Genomic DNA, 12,626 nt, shown 5'->3' with positions numbered 1-12,626 from the left:
AGAAAATGAAACAATACTCAAGCACGACTAATGAACTTCCGAGGAAGTAGTCTTTCTTCTCTCTAACAGTCTAGAATAAATGCTACAACAGCGATTCTTCAAAGTCAGATATCAGCAAATTGAGGGTTTTTCAACAATTGAAAAAGCAGTAAAGCTATTTATTATCAGCATATGAGATTGTGAAGAAACATTTGAAACCTGTGTTATTATATTAGGAAGCATGAAGAGCGGAAAACGCAACACCGCGAACAAGGATAAAGATGTAAATGCCCTTGCTGGTGTTAGATCTCCTCCGAGTAACGAGAATACCCCAAATGAGATGACAATCACCACAACAGGAATACTGTTCAGAATGAAGCTATTCAACTGAAACAGATAAAAATGAAGAGGATATCAAAGTCAGGCCAAGAGGAAAAAATGAAGGAAAAAACAAGAACAAGTAAATTTTATATTGCAGTATTGGTGTCCTTTCTTTCTGCCCGCAGCCCCGTATAAGCCAAGGTGAAGCAAACTGTTTTCATTCATGCAGTCTTGTCCATATATATAAATGTGTATGTCATAAACTGTTTTTTTTTTTTTACCAAAAAAAAATAAAATAAATGTGTATGTGTATGGTCTTAGGTTAGGGGCATGAGAGGTAGTAAAATTGATTCAAGCTTTATTCTTGTGGCAATACAACGTAATGCACCTTTGTTTTGACATCCACGGAAGGCACAATAACATTTCCTTCCGGAAAAACACAATTCATGCTTCTGGTTAACATAACATACCGCTGCTAGTAATTGTGCTTTCCTATACCAAGTCAGTTCGTCATTCCGAACACCCTGAACCTTAGATTGGAAACTATTCTCCCATGCATAAGATCTGAAAAATACATATCACTAGAGTCACAAATCATTAAGCTGGGTAGTATATTTAGGGGTTACAAACATGCTTCTGCGAATGAACTATACTTTACTGTGTCCATCGCAGCCAATACTTCATTCATGAGACCAATTCTCTTGTCTGTTCGCTGTAATCCTTCTTTTGTCAGTTTCTGCATCTTGCTTATTACATATGTCTGCATAACCCAAATATTTTTTCATTAAGACAATAGCAACAGTAACTTATTTAAGCAAGAGACTCCTGTGACATGGGAATGGAAGGTATTAAGAATAGCTGTGCACACTCTAAGCAGACAAAGAAATGAGACAAGTAGAAAAAGAAAACAGTGTCAAGACAACCACATGGGAAAATGGACACTGACTTCACAGAATAAATAGTTTGATACCCAAACTCTATGCAGTCTCCCCTGAAGCGACATTAGGCAGGTGAATCCTTTACCAGTGAAATTATGGGTAAAAGTTTCCAAAGTCCAGGTAATGGATATACTAGTGCACAGGTTATGCTAATGGATGTTCTATATCTGCGCAACAACAACCCCCCCCCCCCCCCAAAAAAAAAAAAACAAAAGAAAAAGAAATTCTTCACTTCTTGAATACTCCAAAACATAAAATCCATCAGTACCAAACTATCAGCACCTTTGATTCCAGTCAAAATGGAAAATATAATGGTTATTTGTGGCTATCGTTATCCTTCAATAATTTATTTAATTTGGATTATTGAGGGATAATGATAGCCACAAGTAATTAACCTCAACATCAAGTACTCATATCCTTCTTCTTTTACTGTACAGGGTTGCATCAGACCAGTTTTCTGGAGCACATGTGATACTCCAGCTGTTACAAACATTCCTGTGCCTTAAAAGTAACTACCATTACTTTAAATGATTTTACTCATGTACTTTTGGAGCACATGTCCTACTCCAGTCATGATTTCATAATGACTCATGTTGCGTAAGATTCTCTATCATCTTTATACAACTTGTATTTGTGGTTTTCCATATTATACAATTATATTTATTAACCTCATCAAGAAAAATCTTATATTTGTTAATTGAATTAAAACCATTTTGGATAATTCTATTAGCATAACCACTAGCTCCAAAAGAACTCGGGCGTAAAAGCATTTGCCTTTAATTACAGAAACAACTCTCTTTCTTCTTGTTGCTCGAAAGTGCTCTTCCTCAAGCAAGCAGTATATTCCATATTCAGGTATATAACAAAAAAATGGAAATATATTCAAGAAAATTGTATAAAAGTTTTAAAGTGAGAAGAGGAAGAGAAAAGCTTCTTACCTGTACTGGAAACATAAGAACCAACATAAGTGCACCAAGAAGTGCTGCTACCCCCAATTGCTGGTAAAGAAGAACCAATGCAACGGTAATTCGAAGAGGAGCTGACCAAATAGTATGAAGTGACTGACATATTTGCTGGAGAAATAAAAAAGGCATCAATGTCAACACAGCAAAAATTACATCTAAAAGACAAACAGATATTTTAAACAGGATTTTAATTAATCTAGGCACTGAGAAATACATAGAATAATGCTTCCGTTTTGTAAAAAGGCCGTTCACTGCCATCTCTGGTACTCTTCGAGATCCAGAAGCTTCCAATTGCAGAGAATTAGTGGTTGATCGAAATGTTGAGTCGTGGAAAGGGAGGAAAAGGATTTCAAAGGAAGGAGCAAAACGATATCGTAAGGTCCTCCATGATAACATTCAAGGTATCACAAAGGCAGCCATTAGGCATTTGGTTCGTAGAGGAGTGGACCGTATCAGTGGGCTTATCTATGAGGATACAGATATGTGTTTTCTAGAGAATGTGATTCATAATGCTGTTACCTATATCGAGCATGCTCGTAGGAAGATGGTGACTTCTATGGATTGTTGTGTATGTGATCAAGAGAGAGAGTAGGACTTTCTATGGTTTTGGGGGTTGAGGGGATGATTGGTTCCGGCTTTTGTTTCTTCTGCAAAAGTCTTGCTGTCAAGAGAAGGACAAGAATGATTACTATGGTTGATAAGGGATATGGGTTTTTCTTTAGCTTTTTTTTTTTTGGGGGGGGGGGGGGGCTCTATTTGGGTGGTAGTTAGTGTGGTCTCCTATAGGGGACAGAGTTTTGTCATAGTACTTATTGGTTGTTTTGTGAGTTGGAATTGGTGAAATTGTTTTAGAATTTCCAATATTTGCTCTATTTCAATGAACATCACTGACTGATTCAGTTTTTCTTTTTCTTTTTTTTTTAAAATGTCACTCACTGGTGCTACGAAAATGCATCAAATAGTAATAATATTATGTTCTGTAGAATGGTGGGTACCATTTCATCTCAAGATGTTAACTTTTAATGAAGGGAATAATATGACCCCCGACATATGGATCTGATCCTTTTATCTTAAGCACAGTATTTTCACCAATGTATTCGGTCAACCTTTTATGCTCCCAAAGGAGAGTTATCATCAAGTGTGCAATCTAGAAAATTACATACCAGATAGCACAACCAAAGTAGTCAGTAACTCAGTATCTAAAGATACAATTCGATGCAAGTCTTCAGTGCCATATAACTTATGACCTTATGTATTTAGTGCGTAAATTCAATTGTATCTTGTGATACGAATAACTATTCTGCGACCCTTGTATAATACGTTCAGGATTCTGAATTTTGTTGGATAGCATCTGATTCAGGTTGGTTCATGCCGGATTTGATGGTGATATTGATAGTGAGATGAAAACAAAATTACTTTAAAGTCTTCAGTTTAATTGTCATTACTCTTTTGTCGTACTGTTGTGACTCGATTTTTCTACATTATCTTATTAAAATTGGGGCTTCTAGCATGCTTTTAGTCTCTCATTAATAAGCAATGATTGTCCATTCTCAAGCATTTTTTCTACGCATCCTTTTTAATGATGTTATATATCTTATGATACAGGTATGTTTCAGAAATTGGCATATCAATGGGAGGAATCCATTCCTTAAATCAGCAAAATCTCTTCATCAAGTGAAGAAAGTAAATGTTATAGAATATTCAACTTGTAGAAGATTGATGAACTAAATAATATCAGCAGTAGTGCAACCGACATGCCTGAAGTGCTTCAGAATCTGTTGTCATCAAATTGGTTATCTTTCCTGATGCAAACTTTTTACGACTTTCATGGGTTAACCTCAAAGACTTCCGGAAAACTGCTGCAACCTACAAAGCCAATTGGGGTTAAAACATAACATAATCATACCATCAGTGCATCAACAATGATTTATAAAGTTAAATAGTTGATGAGCTCTATATACCAGCAAGGACATAGACTGATGGAGCTGAACATATACAGAGTCTACAAGAAGCTACAAGCAGCTAAACTAACTCCAGAGTAACTCAAAAACAAGAACCAGGACAATGCACAAATACAAGTCAAATCAAGAAATCACTTTAACTCATATCAATAGTCACTCAAAAGAGAGTTTTAACAGACAACCTAAAAAAGTATTTCCAATATGAATCATATTTAATGGTTAGTGTAGAAATTGATCTCCGGCACCTCTGCAATGCAAGTGTAGAACTACCAAAATTGAACATACATAACTTGGTTTTAACGGGTAAAAGAAATTCCCGACTGCTAACATATACCTATATATATATATTTTGTGTTAGGTGATCGTAAAATATTCTATCCAGCAGGATGATTATTGTCATGAAAATTAATGCAAAAAAACAAGGACTATGGCCAAAACATAATTACAAGTACAGGAGCCAGCGATTCAAACGACTCCTGATAGCTATTAAAAATAAGACAAACCTGAGATCCAAGTCTTGCATGTTAGGATAAAACAGAAAGGGAGAAGAATAAACCTCATAGAGAGATATCAGCTATCAATAGAAATTGTAGTTCATACATAAGCGAGCACAGAAAAAGGAAAAAGAGAGGATGAAGAAGGTTGGTGATATATACCCATTGTGTTACATAATCCCAACATTACAGAAATTTATGTCACCTCTAAATGTAACCTAGGAGGCTTGGACAAACACTAGAAAGAAGAGAGGACGATAGAATAAAGAACGAATCTGAATTACCAAAGTAGATCTGAGGCGAAATCCAACACGCATGACATTCTGAAAATACTGAGCTTCACACAGAACTCCAAACACCTAGAAGAGAATTTGTGCTTAAATAATGTCAGTTTCACAGTTGCATATCAAACAGAGCCAGCCAGAGGCCAATGGTGGAAGAAAGTTAATTAAAGTTTATTGAAAAGAAAAAACTATAAGGTTCTAATCACACTCTCAGTAGGTGTCACAGGAATAGGCGAAAAGAACACTAATGTTAAATTAGAAAAAGGGAAGAAAAGGCAGATTTTATATATGTCAAAAAGAATATTTCTTTTGTGTGTGTGGGGGAGATTAAATATATGGCCTCCAGCTAATTGCATAAATTTTCTTCAGTCAGACCAAAAAGGCCTCAAACATATAGCAGGTACTAGGACCTTTATGCATGCCAATTCAATTTGACGTAACCACTGCGTAAGATTTGGTTTTTCAGAGTAAGTCCAATATGCAAGCAGGCTGAAGACATTTTCTGAAATAGTCAAATACAGAGAGACCAGATTATAGTATCTTGGTATTCACAAGTTGGCATAGAATTCATACCACTCCAACAAAAATCGTGAATGCATAGATGTAGCCTATCCATGCTGGATCACCTCGTTGCATAGACTGTTGGATGGAGATAAAAGAGACAATGATCAGATGTCAGAAAATTTTAAAAGAAAAAAGAACAAGAGGGAAATCTAATGGAAGGAATTCTAACAAGCCATTATCAGATCATCTCCAAACATTATGATGTCAGACGTGGACATTATTTGTATTGAAAACTACCACTTTTAAAGGGTAATTTTCACATCATGATCACAATTGACTTTGTTAACCTAATTATGCACATCAGAGAAATGTAAACAATGAATAAGAAATATCACTACTTTTGGAAAAATATTAATTCATCTTGGTGCCTGGCACCAAGGATGCATCGATGCATATCAAATACAAACTAAACGACTTGCAATTCAAAGAGTATAAATTAAGATTTTTTTATAAGCATATAAAATAAGATTTGTACTCAACCAAAGCAAAAGAGAAGCTAATGGCAACGATGATTACCAAAATAACGATAACCAAATGGTAGTCTTAGGCTTCAGGAAAGTTGCTAATCCCTTCAAAACTTTTCCAAACTCCTCCATATAAAGTTCCAAATAAAAACCAATACGGAGTCACACCTCACAACAGGCCTGCTGCATGATCAGAAAAAGATAAGGATATCCTTACCACATCCCTACTTGCCTCCAATACATGAAGCACCAACTAACAAACTATAATTGTGCTCCTTGCGTATCCTATCATCTAGGTTGCAGCCTTTATCCCACTTTTCTTGTCAAAAAGAAAAACTATGTACTTACTGCTGCATTCCAAAGGCCAATAAATGATAATTTTGGTGGAGATCATTTTAAGAAGTTTAAAGGTGCAGATATAAAAGGACAAAAGGAAGATGGCACCTAAAACTAGTTGGGAGCTACAAAAACCTCATCACCAGATCCACAACTACTCTAGCCATCAAAGCAAGTATAAAATAAATTAGGATACCAGAAGATATTGGTATACCATCTTTTTCTCAGGACACAAAAGGGGTCTGGATAAAAGTCCTTACAAGCATCAATTTACAGAATGTGCAAAACTGAAATTGCTTTTTACCTGTAAGAGTTGGTTTAGAATAAGTGGTCCAATGAACTGGGAAGCATCATTTCCAATCTACATGTTGGAAAAGAAACATAGAGAAGTTACAAATTTGTTATTTCAACTAAATACTCATGATATAAGAAAACAAATGTTACTTCAAAAACATGTCTTCAGTATGCCTTATAGTACTTCCGGTAGATAAAACATAAAATTTGTAAGACAACACATGCCTAAACTTTGGTGTTTACAAAGTCAAATTAACTAAAACACATTTATCTTATACACGTATTTCAGAAAGTAAAAAGTTATGTAAGGTAGAAGAGAGAAGGGAAAAAAGAAATGTACAGATATAGAACTATGAATGTGTGCTGCATACATAAATTTATACATGTGCGCACGTGAACATGTGTCTCTACATCCCTATATTATTGATGCAAGCAAACATCTAAATAACAATAATAGCTTATACAACAAACTAGTTCAGAGTTGACTATAAATTCCTCTATATCCATTTGGCTCCATTCAGCACGTTTCATTTTACTACTTATAACTCACATAAATTCTTTACGGATACAGATATGTCAACTTCCCATCTGAAGCAGAGCTTCAGAAAGAAGGTTTTTTGACAAACAGACCACTCTTAAGAGGTGGTAAAAGTCCAAAACACTCATAAACATCTACAAGTGCTCCCATGTAAAGCGGAGCAATCATGATATATAAGAACCCCTCTCTCTAACTATCTCTCCCCCTCTCCCTCTACATCTTTAACTCTCTTTCTTCCTTTCTCTCTCTCTCTCTCAAGCCCTGCAACTTCTGCGGGTAGTTTCAGAAAGCATACCATTACCTAATGACATTATGCTTCACATATAGTGTACTTCTGGACATCAGTTTTCATTGACGATCAAAGGAACAGTTACTAGCACATACGCATACGCATATTCAATCATGCAACATATTCTAGACTTCAATGTAATAACAAGAAGATACAAATATGGTTCCAGAAGTGAGCCTTCTAAGTCCAAAAGAGCAAGCTTGTCCACTTCCTTAAACTTGTAACATAAAATTACAGAGCATAGAGCTTTTACGTGATGCATTCTAATTATTATCTGATTAATTCAAGAACTATTATTAACCAACTAAGACGTAACAAATGAAATCAACTACCTTCCAGAAGCCTCCCCACCAAAACCTGCAAACATAGAAAGATGGAAAAATGTTTAGTAACATAAAATATCAACTGATCGAGCAATGTATATCTTGGTATGAAAAAATCAGCAAAACAGAAGCATGAAACATAGGCAAACATCTTTACCTTCCACCAAGACTACGGTTTAAAGCTCTTAAAAGCCATGGTTTAGGTCTTTGAGCCTCCTCTGCCCAACTCTTTTGAAACCTAAATAGTTTATAAGAATAATAATATATCTGCTTCACCAAATTCGGTTTTGACTTTCTTTTCCCCAATAAGTTAGTCACTTTCTGGGATTTAAACTAAATCTTAAATGATGAAAAGAAGAAGGAAGGGAGCACACTTACGAGTTGTTCAGAGTTTCAGTGCGATCCCAAGTATCCAGTTTCCACACATCCTTTTCTGTCAATGGTCTTTTATAACCAAGTTGCATAAGAGGATTCATCCATGAAAAAGTAATTTCTGCATAAGAAAGTGAGCGGCAAATATCAGGTCCCTTGCAGCTGGATGCTGATCAAAAGGAAAATAATTGATTATAGATATGCTATTAATTTATCCTCTCCTGAACAAGTTATTTCACGAATACTTTTCTTTCTTAAGTAAGTTAAGGTAATTTCATCAATAGGCACACCAAGATGGAATCAAAAGCTTTGTACTACATTGATTTAGCTGTGAGCTTCAGAAGAATCTAACTATTATAAGCAAAGGTATCTTTTCTTCCCACAAAAAGTACAATAAAGATACAAAGTAACTCTTCACGCTCTATGGAGAAACTGTCGACAGCTTTAGAACCTCGTTGCTCTTCCCTTTCCGAATTAACCATTAAGCGCAAAGGGTAGGCCTACTTTCCATGCTTCCTTACTTCTATCTTCTATCTTCTTCAACCTCCACTCACCAGAGTATCCTCTTATACAACACCATGCTATTTTTGAGAAGAATACAATACCATGCTATACTGAATAAGAAAAAGAACAATCTACAACTCATTTGTACATCTGCAGAGTACCAAAGCAAATAATCTCTATCTTCATAATGACTTTATACATAAAGCGCCAGCTCGCGACAATCCTCTTCTTACTTAGATATTTGCTACGACCATTTCTGGTAGCCCATTCCAAAAAGAAACCTCCGTTGGCGCCTGTTTCCAGATGGAATTCCATATACGTCTTGGGTGACCTCCTTTGAAAATGCATGCATAAAAAAGATTTGGCTTCGAGCGTCTTCCTCTTAGACCTTTTCCATAGCATACTCTTCTTTCCAATAACGCAAGAATAACAGATGCATGATCACATAGATCCAAGAGCACGAATCTTCAAAGTTGCCAAACCACAGGCATCGAACCAAGTGTGAATGCGGTTACCCTCCCCACTTCAAAATACTCCCTCCGTCCCTCCGTTCCAGATTATGTGAACCTATTTCCTTTTTGGTCCGTTCCAAAAAGAATGACCCCTTTCTAAATTTGGAAACAATTTAGCTTAAACTCCCAATTCCACCCTTAATGGGAAGCCTTTATAACCACACAAATACCTTGGACCCCTTTTTGTTGTTTAGGACCACAAATTCCAAAAGTCTTCATTTTTTCTTAAACTTCATGCCCAGTCAAACAGGTTCACATAAATTGGAACGGAGGGAGTAAATGAATTTGAGAAGATGAACTTCTCTTACATTATCCCCTTCCACAAACCCATCCAAAGCAAGCTTGTAGCTTCCTTCAGCAATACACAAATTAAAGTCAACCTTTGATTTTATTACCTGTACAAGCATATTTGTGTCTAACTATCTAAAAAAAATTAAAGCCAGCCTTTGAACCTGGATGGAATCGACTCCATCAAATTCAAAATTTTAATGGGTTTTCGGCCATCTCTGACTAACTACGTTACCATCAGGTACACCAATTGTATTAGCAGGAAGGACATACTAAAAAAAGAGTTCCCCATATAAGTGGAACTTTGATGCCCCAGTAACCATTTTTGGAGAAGAGTAATACTTAAACTTTTGAAAGACACGGCTCGTTGGCACCACAGGCATGGGTTTACACACCAGCTTTTCCTTCTGCAAGAACTGTTATGTAAAGTTCTCTCCTTAACCAATCTGGGATTCTAGAAATCCTAGAATTCTCCTTATTTACTTTGCTTACCCTTTTAAGTGTCTCCTTCCTCCAACTTGTTCACCATCCCTTTGTCTGTGCCAATCTTATATCCAACTCTTTCTACACTTTGAAGCTAATGTTATGCCCAATATGAATAGACATCTGTGCATGATGAAACTACCAATTTGGGAGCTAATAACATATTTGTAGTCTCCCATCACAGCAAACACTAATTTAAAGCTCCCCATACCCCCTCTCACCAAAGAAATAAGAAATGAAGAGGTCAAAGTAGAATTTATCAACGAGACGCAAGTGTGCTGAAGTTCATAGGTGGACATATACATCCATAGATAGATATCACATTACTAGACGGATGTTTGATGCATCAGTGATCTGGTCAAGTACTCAAGTTCCCAGGATCTGCCCCCAGTTGGGAAGTACCCGAATTCCATATCAGCTGAAATCTGTGCTCATGTCATAATTAAACTTATGAAGGACGTTAAAACCTAAATTATTAAGTGCTTAAAAAAATATCTAGTCACATACTGGCAAATATGTTGGCATGCCTCTCCGGACAAATCTGCTCTGCTTCAGGAAGTTCTTCATATGTAGTGTTGTCGAAAGATTCACTTCGAAGTGGGGAGTAGCCGGGATAAGGATCCATGTTAGGAATATAAAACAGCAGCAACAATCCAAACAATACCTACACATAAGAAACAATAAGACTGGACTCAGTTTAATCCTTTACTTAAAAGTTAAAACCATGCGATCCAATAATTCCCTCATAAGAATGCACCCTTAACTTCAAGAGTGCAAATTGGCAATCAAAACTTGAGTCAATCCCATGCTTAAAAAATTACTAACTATCTTACTAATGAAAAGTTGAATTATCTATTTAGCCTCAGGGATAGACACAGCGCACTCCAAACATAGAGGTGCCTACATGGAATGATGGATTTGTCTCCTCTAGTTTTCAAGCTTCATTCAATTCAATCTTCATAATATTTTGATCCAGGTTTGTGTAAAGAGAATTCATAATTTGGGCTTCAATTCAGTGGCATCATTCTGTGAAGTCTTGGTAATTTCAAGCATAAATTCAAATTAATCGAGAACAATTTTTTATTATTTAATAGTTTAGAATGACAACAAGTGTCAATTTATATCAAAAGTAGGGAACGAGACCTAAAACAGTCTCACAAGAATTGGTAACTAAACAGTCACTGCATGGTTTGGGACAATATATTGGCAATGCTAATAAGGAATATCAAGGAAGACCGATTAGTGAACATATACCCCACATCTAATATACAATCCATTTCATTTTATGTGTCTTAGTTTGACTAGAAGAAGATTTTTGAAACTTGTGGTCTTAACGAAAAGTGTGTGTAACATACCAAAATTATCCTTTGAATCTTGGTCCTAGACATGTCATGTCATTCCTATAATGCATAAAGGGTAAAATGTGAATGTTGGAATAAAAACTTAACAAATATAAAAATGTGGCGTTCTTTTTGAAACAGATCAAAAAGAAAAGACTCAAAAATTGAAACCGAGGTAGTAGTTGCAATAACAATTTTAAATTTGGCACATCAAACTTCGGAATTTGTCTATGTAAAAAGATGTATAGTTTGTGAAATTACACACAATTGTAGCATGAGTAGAATGTCTGCTACCCATTGCTTATAACCAACTTCAAGGGGAAAAAACTTTACTTTAAAAGTATTGGGACCTTCTGGTGACACCATAAAGGAGTTTTATTGCCAGTCACATATTTTATATTCTCTCATGCTCTTGGTCCTATTTGATGAACTTGTGTTTTATTTCCCTTTAAGTAAATTTATCATAACAAACCAAGAAAAGCTTCAATTCTGAGGGAAAATAACTGCTAATGTACTCACAGATTCCAAATTTTCCTATTTCATCAGTAAAACCTAAACCATTCACAAAAATGAAGTTTCTTAACTATGCAACTAGCTAGTTTTAACACAGAGACCAGAAAAGGACTAACCCTGCCATCTTTTCGAATTCAGGAATATTTCATGAACTATAAACACAGGAAGTTATAAAAATTCCTCTGTTCTGAGAAAATTCCAGAAGCATGAAATACAAAGAAAATTGTGAAATGGAAGAAGATAAAAGTAAGTTAGATTAAGACTCCAATAAGGTAAAGCAACTTTTGCTCCACGAATGAACTGCAGCGAGTTCCAAACTTCAGTCCAATCATTAAGCTTACTTTCCCTTGTTTTTATTCTAAGGTCGGATTCGGGTAGGTAGCTCGAACATAGGCACTTTGACAGGAAAGTCGACAGAATTAGTGGATACCCTAAAAAGGAGGAAAGTTGATACTGCATGCCAACAGGAAACTAAACGGACAGGGCAACTAGAGAGATAGGTAACACAGGTTATAAATTATGGTATTGTGGGATAGATAAAAATAGGAATGGTGGGCATTATTGTAGAACCAGGACTTAAAGATAAAGTTATAAGAGGTAAAACGAGTTGGGAATATGACTATCGCATTATGGCTTGTACGAGAAAGGAGACAATCAATGTTATTAGTGCATATGCTCCACAAATACGCTCAAGTAACATTTCTTGACTATTTACATGATATGAACTCTAGAGCACATGAAAGATGATAAAGCAACAAACCTGGACAGCAACCTCACTGATGTACAAATACAGTACTGATCTGCAGATAAAGATAGACAGCTTTGATTAGCAAGAAAAGAGAAAGATGTGAATGAGATTGTTCA

At 35.8% G+C, this 12,626-nt stretch overlaps 1 protein-coding gene across 6 annotated transcripts in view; it reads right to left on the bottom strand.

Moving 5' to 3' along the window:
• The window catches only part of LOC107792562 (ABC transporter C family member 2), a 31,140-nt gene that overhangs the window by 13,660 nt on the left and 4,854 nt on the right, over positions 1 to 12,626 (bottom strand). For 5 of the 6 annotated variants that reach the window (XM_075230669.1, XM_075230670.1, XM_075230672.1 and 2 more), the window contains 13 exons: positions 12,523 to 12,562; positions 10,417 to 10,573; positions 8,129 to 8,243; positions 7,908 to 7,988; positions 7,760 to 7,784; positions 6,611 to 6,667; positions 5,516 to 5,581; positions 4,943 to 5,017; positions 3,962 to 4,069; positions 2,177 to 2,311; positions 954 to 1,060; positions 771 to 864; positions 199 to 366 (listed from right to left, as the gene is read on the bottom strand). In XM_075230669.1, coding sequence (XP_075086770.1) covers positions 199 to 366; positions 771 to 864; positions 954 to 1,060; positions 2,177 to 2,311; positions 3,962 to 4,069; positions 4,943 to 5,017; positions 5,516 to 5,581; positions 6,611 to 6,667; positions 7,760 to 7,784; positions 7,908 to 7,988; positions 8,129 to 8,243; positions 10,417 to 10,573; positions 12,523 to 12,562 — 1,228 coding nt within the window. Of the gene's footprint in view, positions 1 to 198; positions 367 to 770; positions 865 to 953; positions 1,061 to 2,176; positions 2,312 to 3,961; positions 4,070 to 4,942; positions 5,018 to 5,515; positions 5,582 to 6,610; positions 6,668 to 7,759; positions 7,785 to 7,907; positions 7,989 to 8,128; positions 8,244 to 10,416; positions 10,574 to 11,264; positions 11,310 to 12,522; positions 12,563 to 12,626 lie in introns of those variants that run through there. The other variant, XM_075230674.1, reaches the window with a different exon arrangement.

This window comes from Nicotiana tabacum, chromosome 15 (assembly GCF_000715075.1).
Source record: "Nicotiana tabacum cultivar K326 chromosome 15, ASM71507v2, whole genome shotgun sequence".
NCBI lineage: Eukaryota > Viridiplantae > Streptophyta > Magnoliopsida > Solanales > Solanaceae > Nicotiana > Nicotiana tabacum.
The sequence above is the reverse complement of the archived record's forward strand: the minus strand, read 5'-3'. Positions and strand labels throughout refer to the sequence as shown.